Raw genomic sequence first — 16,549 nt, 5'->3', positions numbered from 1 at the left:
CTAGAGCTAGACGTACATTTAAAATGTACTAATAATACATCCTAATCCAGTTAAAATACATTCATTTCAATAATTCAGTCATTTAAACTGATCTTTTTAAAAGCTTACCTATTATCCTCATACACTCTAAGACAAGTGTGAGGCCATCAGCAAGTTAAGACAACATATTTTGTCGAGACCAATTCTTAAAATCTCTCTTAAGTCTTCCTTAAGGTGTAATTCCTACACCTACCTAATACTTAAGAAAAGTCCAAGTTCTCAATGTTTCAGCTGATCAGGACCATCAGGGCACAACCCTAACCCCACATCTTAGCATTTTTAGTGAGAAATCCGTATTAATGAGTCATTGCTGACAACCACCTCACAAGACTCACTTCACTCAGACTGCATCCTGCCCTGGGAGGTGTAACTTTTGCCAACTGACCCAGGAGGGGTCCTCAAAATCAAGGCCACACACACATGCTCACATATGCGAAATGTAGGCGTGAGTTCTGCCTACTTCAGCTTTGCCCTTCCAAGAACCTCGTGTACAAAGTCATTTTAAATTTAGTTACAGCCAGGAGTATTTGACTAGTCATCTAAGGTGCATTTTTTGCATTCAAAGGACTTAATAAACATGCTTTTACATGCTACTCAAAGCCTTCCTGCAGTTGCAAAAGGACAGTAAAGAAAGAAAATAGTCTGCCTTTGAGATGGATGTAAAAGTGAATGTGAATGAATGAACTGAACAGACGATTCACATGGTAAGACTGCAGATAAGACTGTTCTGAACACTTTAATATACACATGTGGGTATTATCTTATATGCAAGTGCAGATAATGGGGAATTTATATTTATAACTTGAACCCAAGACAAAAACAGAGTGTAGCATAATAGAATACTATATTTCACATTTTTTCATAATCATTCATTGCCCTTCCATTTCCATTTTAAATAGAAAAATATATTTTCTTTGCCATAGTTGAATAATGAGAGAGGGAACCGACACACTATGAAGAGTAAAACCTAACTGTTAACCAACAGTTTGGGCTCATTATATTTACGCCCAAATGTTCACATCCACCCATCTCACAAGCCAAAGCCATTTGAGACTAAACAAAATAGCTACCAGTGTAGTGAGCCCAAAAAGGCTAACGATACAAGGGCTAACGCTGCTATCTGTAATATGCTAGCCTCTGGAGCAGACTAGCCAAACAAAACCAATGACCTATGCTGTTAATGCAGCTAAAGGCTAAGCCCCAGTCAACTGATGCAAGGACCGATGTGATTATCTGGCATGTGGGAGCCTCTGGAGCTGCTAAAAGCTAATGCTAGGCAGACAGAGTACAATCTCTTCAGCTAGCTAACTGCACACCTTGCCAACCGGCAACCAAGAGGACCTGGAGAAGACAGCAACACTATCTGCTAAGACTCGGGAATAATTACAAAATGTGTGAATGTTATTGTTCTTGATTCTGTTCTAAGCTATGCTTGGTAAGGCTAGGCTAGGCTATGCTATGCGGCTACTGTGGTACTGTGGTCTCTGTGACGTATACCAGTCAATAAACCTAATAAAATGATTTTCTTTATTTCAGCAGCCCTTTGTAAAATATATATATATATATATATATATATATATATATATATATATTTTTTTTTTTTGTTTGTTTCATTCTGAGGTAAAATAACAGGGTGGTAAACAGGCTTGTAAAACCTCATTTGAGCATTTGTCAGCCCAACCAAAGTGGCAGGCCTACTATTTATACATGAAAGAACAACTATACTAAACAAATGCATTTAATAGCACCTTTAAATTAAAAAAATGACCTACATACCTTGATCGAACGGCTTTCCGGGGTTCCATGATCCAGGCTCCTGTAACAACAATAACACAGGTCAAAACGACAATACGATGAACCCATAATCTGTATTAGTAACTACTTGCTTACGTTGTACACAAAGTAACAAAACTATCAATTCCTTGACCTTTCCTAGGGTGTGTGCTTCTGAGAAAATAATGTCACATGTTCAGACAAACCTCTACTTCCTGAGTGCAGAGGAAGCATTGGAGAGAAAGCAAATAGACAACATCATTAGTGGGCGACACTCAGATACACATAGGGTAAATTGCATAGGACACCTAATAAAGACACCTGAGCCTAATTTAGTGTAGGTCTTTCTCAAATAAACAAGTCGGTGAAACCACGGGTTAACACAAGCTGTGATGGCCTGTGATCAAATTCACATGATATCTCTAATGTCGGATCGTATGCTGTGTTCACGTGCTAGACGGAGGATCCTACTTCCCACTTGTGAAGGCAGAATTGCGAGCATGTGACGTTCAAGTGCTTTGTTTCTGGAGAGAGAGATGAAATATGGCGGCTAATTTAGCGGCCAAGTTAAATAACTTGAACCGGCCTAGCAGAGTAGCCGGTTTGCTATGGACAGGACGATAAACAGCACTGTTACTATGTCAAGCTAAATGCACATTTAAGATTACAGATTACAATAACGTGAGCAAACAACCATGAACGGCAGGCTGCATTGTTAAAAAGAATCAATTCTGTGGCATCCAGTACCAGTATTACAAGGTTGAAGATCACGTCAACTCGAATGTCCCACTAGAAAATACGACTTGAGGGGGCGTTCATGTCGGGTCGGGAACTCGTGTTTACCATAATTCCGATAGCACGTGAACGCAGCATTAGATTATTAGGGTGGAGCAATCTTCAAACAGGAAGTGCCCAAAATGCAAATACTGCCCCACATTAGGCTAGTTCACCCTACACCCACACACAAGGACAAACCAGCACGAACATGAAACATACACATGAAACAGGCATGTTGGAACTGCACGTCAGCCGCTGTGAGGAGACTGTCTCTGATTTGCTGTCAGGTTAGTTAATTAGCTTACACTCGACTGCATTCTTAATTGATTCCGACAGCTGTTAGTCCTCGCTCCTGTCGATGCAGGCCTAAAGACTGACATTTCTGATAGCTCCATATGGCATTACAGGCACACACACACACACACACACACACACACACATATTGTGTTAGATAGCCGGATATTAATATGAAATGGCTGATTGGTCAGTTGACTGACTGGCCCTCTGGCAGTTTAAAACATTAGACTCCTACCTTTCCATTTCTCGGCCATCCTGTTTTACCATGTGTGTGTGAGAGAGAGTGTGTGTGTATCAGTGCAAGTGTTCAGTTCAGAGGCAACACCACAAGAAAACTATTACAGTCTCCAATAGCTCCTCTAATACCTCTCCAGCCTTGTAAGAACACACCCACCCCCCTCATCTGATTGTGTGTTTCTAAATTCGTCTTGCACTGGAAGGAGCATCGTGGTGTTGTGATTAACTTTATCTGCACATTGGAGCTGGGCGGTAAAACCAGACATTTATTTTGAAGATTCTAGAGGTTTTACGGTATATTACTGTATTTTTGTGTATTTTATTTCTCCGGCATGACTGGGGCTTTATGTAGGTTTGTGGCACGTTCTATTGTCAATAGTACCCAGAATATAATATAATTTTTTCACGTTTTCACACCCGGAAGTCCGAAACAAGGTCCTAACCAAAGTTCGACTTTTTGTTACGTTGTATACATTTGCTCCGGTTAGTTCTTGTTCACACTGTACTTTTACGAGCGCACTAAAGCACTCTGTATGATGGGCGTACGTCCTGGCACTAGAAGTCACATAGATATGTCACTAGAAGTCTTGTACAAGTAATTAGTTGCACTCGAATTTTCACAGCAATGCTCCAAAATCTAGAAGAAAGTCTTCCCTGGACAGAAGAGACTTTCTGGTGTCCCAGTTCTGTTGTCCATCTGGTGTCCAACTAGTCCATCTAGCTTTTTTTGGGTATTCTGGGATCTTTTATGTTTTAAATGAACATGAAAAAAATCAACTTCTGCATGTAACTAAATAAAGTTCCAGTTTAGAATTTTGAAATATGGTCTATTCAAGCCAATTTACGAAAAAGAAAAAAAAAAATTGCAGGTTAAGAGACGTTTTTAAGTGTATATTTAAAGAGATGAGATCGATGACAGTTGTAATCCATTGTTTGTTAGCGACATTAGCATCTCCCACTCTAAATTAAAGAGGCAACCAAACAGAAGACACCATCCATGTCATAGTGGATTGTTTGTTAACTTTTTGTGTTAACTAGATTTTTGGTCTTTTTATACAAGCATTAGTATTAAGTACAGTGTCAGTATCAGCTGCTGTGTTGTTTACATTATTTACTTTTGGTTGTGTTTATGCTGCATTCTATGTGATGTTCAATCTGCACAAATGATTTTTACATAAAAACATAAAAAAGTTTTGCCCACAGGATTCTAAGTCCAAACAGAATTGATTTTAGAGTGAGCTGATACAGGTCCACCTTGTTGTGATTAAAATATTCAACTGATCCAAGCTCAGTGTGTTCACTCTCAAGGAGGTTGGTAAACATTTATTCAGAGCCAATGACAGAGTCAATAAATAAATAAATACATAAACAAATCGATATATGAATGAACAAACAACATCTGCAACAGCTTCTCGAGTGAACAGGCTCCTTTAGTGTTCAGTTGCTGTGGATTTGTTTGCCAGCCCTTGCTGTGGTGCCCCAGATCACCGTTTGTGTTTGGTTACTCTCTCCCACTGAGTCTGAAGCGTGCCCAGATTTCAATACTAGCTCATCTGTGCTATAACAACACAAGCCCCAGGCTCTGCGACCAGTCAACAGACTCTCATAGGAAACACATGCTCTGCCTCCCACTTTCTTGCTTTCTTTCCTCCTCTTTTTCTGTATTTCTCCACCACTTTTACTCTTATTACTGGTATTACTGCCATTTCGCTACACTGGTATAGGAATCTAATCATGTAATTACATAATTAACTAGATAGCTGAGCAGCTGACCAAGGATTTTTTTTTTAGTACATTTGGTATCAACAGGTTCAGGTCTACACATCTGCCCTTTTTGTGTTTTTGTGTTCGATGAAGAAATGACTCAAATATGACAGAAATTTAATGGATGTTTTTTTTCTGTTCTCAAAAAAGGCACAGTACACCTACTAATAACTTTTCTAGGGCTGGCATCTGAAAGTCAATGAGCCAATTTTTTTTTTTGGCAAAACAGACAAAAGCTTTCAAAACTGCACAAGGATTACATTTAAATGAAGAATTCTAAATAATGAGAATCCTAAATATATGTTTTTATTCTAGTGGGGCTGAATATCTGGCCCTGCTGGCGCCTGCTAAAAGAAAATCCACGTGACAGCATGCACTGGTGGTTCACTGTTGAGGCAAGCTGAAGCTGAGAAGCTTGAGGTGGAGGGGGTGGTGAGTTGGGCTGGCAATATCGATGGTTCAGAGACGGTCTAAAGTATGGAGGCATTTTTGAAGGAGAATCCTAACAAACTTAAATGTGAGCTCTATCTGCAGGAATTCACTTATCTTTCAACAACACTTAACACAGCAAACCACTTGAAACAGGTAAGCTGCTGTAGGCGGCCATTATCCAATTATCTGGGCAGATTTAATTACGTTTATTTACAGGCTAATGCAAAATACATGTTCTGTATTTCTCTGCTGGGTCCGTTATAACATGTGAAAGTATGACCAAGTATGATTTACATAGGCCAGGCCAGTCTTTCCTTTTAAACCTATTAGCTGTTTGTTGTGAAGTAAAAAAGAGAAGCGAGACTGAAGACAAGCGTTTACTTTATCATCTTAAATATTTCATATTTCTCGTTTACAGCTAAGTTTATTCATATTTAATGACAAATTAAATTATTATTTCAAACCTGGCGATGCCGCAAATTTGTCAGGCCTACCCTACTATCTGAAAATATTTCAAATCTTTAATCATTTCTTTAGTTAATTTAGTTTTATTTATTAAAGAGTTTTTTATGGTTAAAGATAAATAAAGACGTAGGCTGATTCTGTTGAAGAAACGATTTTAATGCTTAAACTAAAATGAAAAATAAAATGTGCTGTAAGAGCCTATGTTAAACCTAAATACATACTGCTGTCTGTCTCAATATTCCACAAATCCATATTGCAGCCCGACATTATATGTTGGTAATTAAAATTGCCTAAAATAATATGACTGATTTAATGATTTTTTAAATACTCAAAAATATGTTCCCACATGGGGAAAAACTAGTCGAATCTTTGTATTGAACGACCAAATTGGCAGATATGACAGCAGCCTGGATCACAAACGTGGGCAACGACATTTTTGGTTCCGCAGGAGATGTGGGATCTCCAGTAGTTGACTGTCTAAAGCCTATTTTTAAAAAAGACAGAACTAAAGGCAGTCAATCAGCCAGCAATGAATCACACTCAAGCAACAGGGCTATACAAGTGCCAGAATTAACGCGTCAATAAGAGTACTGCACCTGCGCCTGTTGGCATGTTAAAACTGCTCATTAAAGGTTACTGAAGTGATGTGTTTGTACAAATGTAGTAACTAATATTTACATAATGCTGCATATTTCTTGCTCCTGGACTCCCCCGACAGTCAGCAAGTGTTATTCGCACTTTGAGCCACCCTTAAAGGACATGCTCTACACAGCATTTGTTACAAAGTCCTTGCAAGCATTGCAAGCAATGCGCTGCACCACGTCATGTCCAAAAATTCAAAACCATTGTTTGTAGTGGAGGCACGCACACCAGCGCCAGCACAGAAACAGAAGCCGGGACACAAACAGGCATAGTAGATCATATGTGACTTGAAATTCACCCAGAGAAACACACAGCTAGTCTTCTGGTAAACAAACAAATGCTAAGGCCAGTTGTCCTCAGCTAGCGTTACTATCCTAGCGCTGTAAAGCTTGTACTTTCAGCTTGAAAACAGTCAGCTCACAGTGGGTCAAAGATGCTGTATGTATAAAAGGACCTAAAAAATGTTTGTCATTCTGAAGCTGCGATTTTAGGGTAAAATGCTGCATAATGTTGCTTTAAATGAACGTTAAGGTCGATTAGAGCAGGAAAACAATGCAGGGCGCAGTGGGCAGTGTCTAAATGTGGCCCTACTGCTTTAGCAGTGCTCCATCTGACTATAAAATAATATGACCGCTGCCTGTAACCTTGGAGTGTACTTACTGCATGAGAGAGAGAAAGAGAGAGAGAAATGAAAGCATGAACTGCTCTGTCCTATCCTGCATTGCCCACAGGACTCTAAATCCTAATAAAACAGATCTCACAAACACACACACTCACACACTCACCCCTTCAGATTATTACTACCATCTCAGCAATGTAAATGATGCCAGCATGAAGCTTTCCATAATCACTTTAATGATGTTTCTCATATATGAGCACATATACAATATATAAGAGTGGTGAAAGCGTGTAGGGGGGTGAAAAGTCAGCAGAGAGATTTAGAGTATTAGTGAGAACAGTTCAATGGATAAAAAGGAGCTTCATTCAAATCATATCACATAATTAACACATGGACATACAGAAGGGCAGGGTATTCTTTGTGTGTGTGTGTGTGTGTGTGTTGGAGAGTTTTGTGAGCAGGATGCAGGGCAGCCAGGGGGGCTGCTCTCTCAGGCAGAAAGTGCCAGAAGCATCTTACCTTCCTCATATCATTCATTCTTTATGACACACACACACACATACACACACACACAGCTTTTGCTCCTTCACCTCACTCAAATACTTTCCCAAATAAATACTTTAATCCTTCAAGTCATGGACACACACACACACACAACACAAAAACACACATACAAAAGCTACTATAACATATAATAGAGACACTATATGTCCAAATATTTGTGGACACCCTTTCTTGTTTAGACTCTGTAGAGAGGTACTGTCAAAAGAAGAGGACTCTGGAGCAGATCAACATGAACCTATTGGCACCATGTCTAATGCCAGGCGTGGGCTAGAGGGGTATAAAGCCCCACAGCATTGAACTGTGGGAGCTGAATCTGGAGTGCTCCATCCAATACTTTTGGCATGAGTTGGGAGGCTTAATAATATTCTTGTTGTGGAATGCAATCAAATCCTCACAGCAATGCTCCAAAATCTAGTAGAAATCCTTCCCTGACACAGTTACTCCAACAAAAGTAGGATGAACTCTTTTTTAATACCCTTGATTTCAGAAGAAACTATAAATGAGCAGGTGTCCCAATACTTCTGTCCATATAGTATATCATGACCAAATCATGTCTTACTTACTCTTAGGATTTACTTCATTAAGTTAGAAAAAAAAGTTATCATAAAAACAAGGGCTGTAATAAAATACTGATATCCTGATAATATATTTAGCAATACTTTAGCGATTCTCCAGAACACAGTATTGATTATTATTAATAATAATGAATAGTTTACAAGTTAAAAAACGTTTCTTTTATATAATATAATGTGGGTTTTTTATTATAACAGTTTTCCCAAAATTTAATTAAAAAAATGTATCGTCTTGCTTTCAGTATCGCAATATATTGAAATAAATTGAATCGTAATCCCTGTATCGTGAATAGGGTTGCTTAATACTGGTACTGGGAAAAAAAATGCAACTGAGCAGAGAATCCCACATTTTTTTTAATAGTTTAAAAACCAAGCAATCAATCAATTAATAGAGAAAATATCAGCAGATTAATCCATCAATCCATAATGAAAATATTCATTATCACATCATTAACTGTAAACAAACCAGTTCAAAGGAGCTCCACCTCACATGCAGCATTATTTACATCTACTTCCATTAATATGAATTATAAACTATAGTTACTATTTTGTTCAACCAAAATAACCCTGTTTTCATTCCTTTAAGAGTCAGTGTATAATAACAACAACAACAACAACAACAGAAGATCATCAACAACAAGCAGGAGAAGTGTGAAATACCATGTCCTGTGATACAGTAAAACCGTGGTGTCATACCATGTACCTGATGCATCGCCAGGTTCTTGCCAACACACAGCCCTACATAAAAACCTAGATTTGCTCATCATAACTTTTGTGTGTAGTAATGGGACTGTGCTTTTTAGCAACATAGCTGTTAGTTTGTCTAAAATGCTAACAACAAGGTTTTTATGTGTCTGTGTGTGTGTGTGTGTGTGTGTGTGTGTTTCTATGTGTGTGTGCTTGCGTGTGTGTGCATGTGTCTGCCTTTGCCTGCTGAAGTGGATTGTCCTTAGGTTAGACTCATAAACATGGCAAGGTTAAATCTATGGCCTTTCTGTCTCTCTCCCTCTCTCTCTATATATCTCTCTCCCTCCCTCTTTTTCTCTCTCTCTCTCTCTCTCTCTCTCTCTCCATTAGAGCAAGGCCTGAAGCAGGGGCTGCCAGTCTGCATTCCATTAAGACCACAAAGAGAAGGGAACAAACACGAGAGTGGAGGTATAGACGAGGTGACACAGCCCAGAAGAGGAGCAGAAAGGGGAAGAGAAAGATGGTGGAGAGGAGAGAGAGAGCGAGAAAGTGGGAGTCAGAAAAGGGAATGACATACTGGCTTTTACCGTGAATGTCAGTGAAATGCGACAGACGCTTCCCATGCAAATATCATCTTGTTTAGGGCTGTCATGATTACTAGATTAAGCTCAATTACTCGACTAAAAAAAAAAAAGTCTTGATTAGAATTAACATTCTCTACGAACTGGCAGTGATTACTCTGCAATTTGCATGAGGCATATTTTAAATTCCCCAACTCGTCTCCCGCTTCTTACAGTACAAACCAAAGCTTGATTGACAGCAACTTTCAAAAAACAGCCTAATTTCTATGAACTTAGCACCAATACTTTCGTATACAGACATCTAGGCTTGGGTGGCATCATGGTAATAGCATATACAGCAATATTTTAAAATGTTGACGGTATCTCAAAATTATGAATTACATGTTTGAAAATGACGTGTCTGACGTGTCGGATTTCTGTTCTGTGTCGATCTAGTTCACGACCAAATATGCTCAATCACCCCATATGCATTTACGAGAGCCACAGGGCGGGGGCGCTGTGAGTGCTCACTGATTGTTGATGTCACACTCTGAAAACAGGTGGGGGAAAAAACAAGACCACCATAGTTGCTAGTTTAGTTCCACTGAAAGGAATAGCAAGCGAACCTGGATGAACCTGTGCTATGGTAGTTAAGCTAGTTTGTCTAAGCCTTGATAGTCAACTGCCAGTCTGAACACAGCAGACCCGGTCTGATTTTACCTTTCTGCTCCTCCAGCACCAGTCACTTGTGTCTGTAGCTCAGCAGTTAGTCAACACTGGGCAATGCTGGGCTAATGCTGGGCTGTGGGCTAAAAATCCAAACCCCAAAAAAACTTAAATTAGGCCTTCTGTCCTTTCAACAGCAACTAGATAACCAAGCTAATGCTAACCAGCTTCTCTCTCCTGATTACATTTTGAATGATTGATTTTAAACTGCCCAACCCTACAGGCATCTAAACTAGAGCTGGCAATATACTGATATATATATATATATATATATATATATATATATATATATATATATATATATATATATATATACATATACATATATATATATATATATATATATACAATCAAAACTATTTTATAGAAGCGCCAAAAAAATGGCCATATTCATGCCTGCTACCCAGTGGTAAAGTGAAAATAAGCTCCCTAAAAGAAACAAATTCCAGCATCACTTTCCGTGGGGTAAGCATAGCCCAGCTGCCGAGCTCATTTAACATCGCTATCGCAGGGTTGGCACAGCCCAGCTGACAGGCTCATGCAACATCGCTACCGCTGCGTTAGCGCGGCCTGTGTTGCTTAGTGGAATCCAGCATTGCCATCCAGCAAAAACTGGATTAAAACCCTGTATAAAAAGCTGATGTGTGGATTGTGTTTATGATTTTGTGTTTATGATTGTGTTTTATGTGTTTATGATTTTGTGACTGTATATCATCTTTTATGCCAAGACCACAGCTATAGCTGTTCCTTAGCCTAGCTAAGGAACTAACTGCATGCCCGGACCATCTACTTTTTATATCATTATATTATACCGTTATCTACTTTTACGGTTAAGCGTGGTTCAGTTTGTCCCGGGAACGTTATTGCTGTTCTTTACAGCTGAACATAACAGGAGGGTTAAAAAAGGTCAGCTACCAAACAAACCAAATCAGTCCAGAAAATCGAATTGTTTTAAAACTGTTCTCTAAAAACAAAATGCTTTTACTTCAGGACTAATTAGCAACACAATACCTAAACTATGTGGCTGTATCATAGAGTGCATGCAATAATGTCACGTTCCCATTGGAACGTGCCCCCTTTAGTCAGACTTAGACTTAAAGCTGTTGCAATCCATCCAAATGACCAAAAAAGCACACATGTTGAGAGGATAAAGCCTCTGAGAGCAGGAGTCGAGTGAATGATCTTAGGAGCGTATTTTTTTTACTGTTTTCAGGCTCCTTTAGTAGACCGCTTCATCAAGGTTTGCTTGCTTTCCCTTTTACTTGAGCTTAGCATGTTGCTAAGTTGTTTTTCCCCCACCTGTTTTCAGGACACAACTGCACCACTCACTGAGCCCCAACACTTTTGGGGCCTGGAATCCGGTTGTTTCTACGAATTGCAGCAATCCATTCTTTACCTTCTCTTGAGATTTCAGCAGCCTGTAAAGGTCGGCTCAGAATTCCCGCTGAATCAGTCGCACAACAGCTCTTTCCCGTTTTTGGATGTTTTAGTGGCCTTCACACTTTGCGCCACCCAGCGAGCATGGCCATAGTGACTCCCACGGCTTGTGGCGTCACATGCATACCCTCTAATTATAGGAACACAAAAATCAGATCTGTATTAAGGTCCTCGATGGGATCAGAGGGCAGAAAAATGGATCGAGCATCCCTATTTGTTACTAATTCCCTATTTCAGTCCATTCTAATTGTTTGGCCTATTCTTCCTAACTGCTTGCTTGATTATCACGCAATCAATAGCGACGGTCCTAATCTTCTTCTGGAGAAATCTGCCTTTGAATGTCTCCTCTAATCCTCATATCAGCATTTACAATACGGAGAACACTGCTGCTCTCATAGCATGTCTGTTCAAGTTAAATCCTGTTTGATCGCAGCACATTAAATAATACAGCGCGATAATTTGACAGTAATATGAGATTACAGTCTACCAGGTGCAAACTGTATTGTCATCTAGCGTTTTTTGAAGTTTGGGCTGGTAAAATCTTAGAAGGGTCTCCTGAGGAAAATCAGACACGCGGCTTCTGCCAAGCTCATGTCATAACACACGAGGATCAAAGCGTGCACAGACACACACACACACACATGCACACACATCACTTTAGATGCCTCACACACACACACTTAATAAACACATTCATTTCACCCCTTAGGGGGGAGTTTTGACTGCTGTGGCGTTTAAACTCTGGTGTTCATATTTTATGAACATGTATACACACATACACACACACACACACACACACACCATGCACCCAAGCAAGACTTGTTTTGCCTGAGGTTACAACATACATACATTCATCCCTGCCTTTGCCACACACACATCTGGGATGGGTGTTATGGCTGACGGTCAAGTACACACACACACACAACAACTAACAAGCAAGGCCTGTTTTGACACTGCAGTGCATGAATGTGTGCTTGTAATCACATCGTCACAACTGTAGAAAGCAACAGCATCTATGTGTAATTCTCGGCCGAGGGCGTTTTAAGTGGGCGGGAATTATAAGAGCACGAAGCACAGAGTGGGAGGGGCTTAGCGAAGGAGGGGGTGGGGTTACGACGGTGATTTCCAGCTCACGTAGAAGTGAAGTAACGTGGCTACGCTCCAAGAATCTCAGCCCTGAGTTGCCTAAAGTACAATTCTCAGAAATGCTGGGCTCTGAGATTAGGGTGTGAGTGACACGGCCTGTCTGCAACACAAAACAACAGACACACACAAACACACACACACATCCTTCCACCCTTTATACAACATTAAATTCAGCTACAATGCCAAAGTGTTGACTTGCATGAGTTTTAAGCCAATGGTCAGGTGTTTAGAGCCTGCACTCATGCACCCATTTTGCACTTCTGACACATATTCACATGTTTTTGAGACCTCTGCAGCATCAGTGTGTTCATTACATAATTCTTTATACTTAATATTTAATTATGAAGTGTTAAAGAACTAGGGTCAGGCTTTAAAGGATTAACCTGATGAACCCTAGGTTTAATATTCACTAATTAATAAAATGTTGTGGCGTCCCACAAGGTTCTGTTCTAGGGCCTACGAAGTTATTGTTAATTATGATAGTAATGTAGTTATGAGAGTGACGAAAAGAAGTGTGGGCCTACGCACAAGGCGTAAGGGGTTAAAATGGAGCGTCTCAGTAAGTGACCTTTAGTGAGATACTAATCTGCAGAAATCTCTTTCTGTTTACTGATTGACCTTGAAGTGTCGCATCTACACTCTCACCTAATCTTTACTGCCCTTTAATGAGAGACAGAGGCTTCTCTCCATTAGCCTTCACGGTCATCGCTGACCACAATGCTGCTGGTCCTACATATGTTGTGAACCGAACTGGACTGGCAGAAATGTATTATATATTAATATTTCATTTAAATAAACAATCTACAGTGTTCTGAATGGTTCTGAATGATTTAATTAGCTTTTAATCCCATAACGTATCTGGCAATGCTAGTGGTCATGCATATGCACTGAATTAGAGTGGGAGAGGCAAAGGGAAAGAGAAATAGAGAGAGAGAGAGACAGAGAGAGATAGCTTTCTTGGTCTGGTTCCAAGGCGAAGTTAGCAAAGCAGCATCGGCTGATTCGGCGCTGCCTGGAAATACCGTAGCATACTGCCTATGAGAGAGTCTAAACTGCAGCCCTTACATAAACATCATTACCCCCCACACACACACACGGAACAGGAAGTCCTCTGGCTCAATAGATATCATCAGACTCAGGGCTCAATATCATTACATATGATTTGTTTATAAGCAAATCAACTGGATTATACAGCCATTATCTAGAACATAACCGAGTTGGAGAGCGTAACATCTGTGCCTATAACGCACAGCCCTTTCCCAGAGTTCCTACACCCTCCGAACCCGATAACACCCGTCTTTGTGGACGCAGATGAAGTGCATGACTAAAACTGATTCAGAACGGAGTGTCCACTAACAGTTAGTCCGAGTCTGAGCTCTAGGCTTAATCTGAGTCATACATGCTTAATTTGACCCATCGCATAGAAACTGAACATCTAGGCCTTTAGGCTCACGTGGTCCCTGGCTCTTGGAAGAATGACAGCATTGTTAAGACAAGGACAAGTTAGTGACCATGTCTCTAAAAAAACCCCACACACACAGACCTGTATTCCTGTCTTTGTGGGAATCTCAATTTTCTGCATTACTAAACGCTAAATGCTGCCGTGGCTACACCTAAACCATCTTCAACCTCAAGAACTACAGTGAACTACTTTAACGGAACGTCTAGATGTTAACAAATCTAGCTAACAGTCTCTAGTTGATGGTAGCTGGACGTTAATAACCCTAGCTAATGTAAGCTAGATGTTAACTACTCTACCTGATGTCAACTAGAAGTTAAACACTCGTGCTGATGGTAGCTAGACGTTAACTACTCTAGCTGACGTTAGCTAGCTGTTAATAACTAGCTGATGATAGTTAGATGTTAAACAGCTGATGTTAACTAGATGATAACTACTCTAGCTGATGTTAGCTAGATGTTAACTATTCTTGTTGATCGCAGTGAGATGTTTACTACTCTAGCTGATGATAGTGAGATGTTAAACACTCTAGCTGACGTTTTGCATGATGTTAACTAATCTAGCTATAAAGGTATAATTTAACAACTCTAGCTGATGTTAACTAGATGTTAAATACTCTTCTCGATGGTACCTAGATGTTAATGATTGTAATTTATGTTAATGATGTTAACTAATATAGCTGATGTTAGCTAGACATTAACTACTCTACCTGATGTTAACTAGATGTTAAATACTCTTCTCGATGGTACCTAGATGTTAATGATTGTAGTTTATGTTAATGATGTTAACTAACATAGCTGATGTTAGCTAGACATTAACTACTCTACCTGATGTTAACTAGATGTCAAATACTCATGCTGATGGTAGGTTGGTTTTCCCCAGGTTCAAAAACAGTTGAAAGCCTATAAGAGGCCTATTTCTCTGACAAACCAGCATGTTGGCACATCGTCCACTGAGGAGAAAAAAACTAACTCTACATGAAAACCTACTGACTTCCTGCTTCTAATCTTTATGTGCTGCTAAATTGTTGTGCTAAGAAACATGTCTGACCTTGTCACCAGTAACGGAAATAACTAGAAATAACTCTTATGTTGGTTTAGAAGTCATACCGTTTTTAGAAATACTGCAGTGTCCTCATGCAAAACAAGGGCACTTGTCTCATTTCCTGAGCTACAGCTGTCTTACAAAAACATCCAGAACTGTGCTCCTTACCAATCCCCAGAGTGCCCACCCCCGACAGTACGAGCCCACCCCTCCTTAACTAGGTTTCCTGGCATTATCATAAAAAGAAGCCATAACTACTAAAATACAAAGCTTTAACTGCATACACTACATTTGTGGACACTCCTTCTAATGGATGCATTCAGCTACTTTTTAAGTTGCACTCATTGCTGACACAGGTGTGCAAATGCACACACACACACACACACACACACAGTTTGTCTAGTCCATGTTAAGACATTGCCATCAGAACAGGACTCACTAAAGTCTTGTTGCTGAATGCAATCAAACCCTCACAGCAATGCTCCAATGTATCTTTCATCCCTGGACGGTAGAGACAGTTACTCCAACAAATGCAGGATTTGCTTTTGATTCCAGAAAAAAACAACAAATAGGCGGGTGTCCCAATACTTTTGCCCATATTGTTTACCTCATTACACATACTTACAATCCTTATATAATCAGAATAGCATAGCATTTGTATTGGACTAGAAATCGATTGAATTGATTGATTGATTGATTGAATAAATAAAAAAGGTCCTCACAATGTTGCACACTTCCATGTTTCAAACCATTTGGTCCCAACAATGAGTTAAATACACACACACACACACACACACACCAACACTCGCCTGCTTATGACTGACCTACACATGTCATGACGCATGTGACGCTGGTGCTAAAGGATACACTGCTGCGAGGTGTGTGTGTGTGTGTGTGTGTGTGTGTGTGAGTGTGTGTGTGTGTGTGAGTGTGTGTGTGTGTGTGTGTGTCTGCAAACGGTCGATTAGCACAGAGAGGCTACTGCGGAGAAAGCGAGCCCTGAGCTAACGCTAACCTTCGCTAGCTCCAACTCAAAGAGCCGTAGCGCGGCGACACGAGCAGTGCGCGCACGCGCGCGCGCACACGCACACACACACACACACACACACACACATATATATATATATATATATACACAGACACACACACATATATATATACACACAGCGCAGCCGAGAAGCCGGACCGTTAAAGCCACGAAACAAACGCTACTCACGTCTCGAAATTTGTCCCACCGTCCTGTCAGCCATTTGTCGTCCAGAAAATTGCCGCTGTCGTCGCGGCCGGAGGCTCCGGGGAGCGCCGCCGA

The 16,549-nt window shown here is 40.2% G+C and overlaps 1 protein-coding gene across 1 annotated transcript in view; it reads right to left on the bottom strand.

The window, feature by feature from the left end:
- Positions 1-16,549, bottom strand: part of spock3 (SPARC (osteonectin), cwcv and kazal like domains proteoglycan 3) — a gene marked incomplete at its 5' end in the record, with an annotated part of 34,561 nt that extends 18,012 nt beyond the window's left edge. Inside the window, 2 exons of the mRNA XM_072669548.1 lie at positions 1,816-1,855; positions 16,457-16,549. Coding sequence (XP_072525649.1) covers positions 1,816-1,855; positions 16,457-16,549 — 133 coding nt within the window. The remainder of the gene's footprint in view (positions 1-1,815; positions 1,856-16,456) is intronic.

Source organism: Salminus brasiliensis, chromosome 24, assembly GCF_030463535.1.
Source record: "Salminus brasiliensis chromosome 24, fSalBra1.hap2, whole genome shotgun sequence".
Classification (NCBI taxonomy): domain Eukaryota; kingdom Metazoa; phylum Chordata; class Actinopteri; order Characiformes; family Bryconidae; genus Salminus; species Salminus brasiliensis.
Note: the sequence above shows the minus strand (reverse complement) of the source record. Positions and strands in the feature narration are given on the sequence as shown.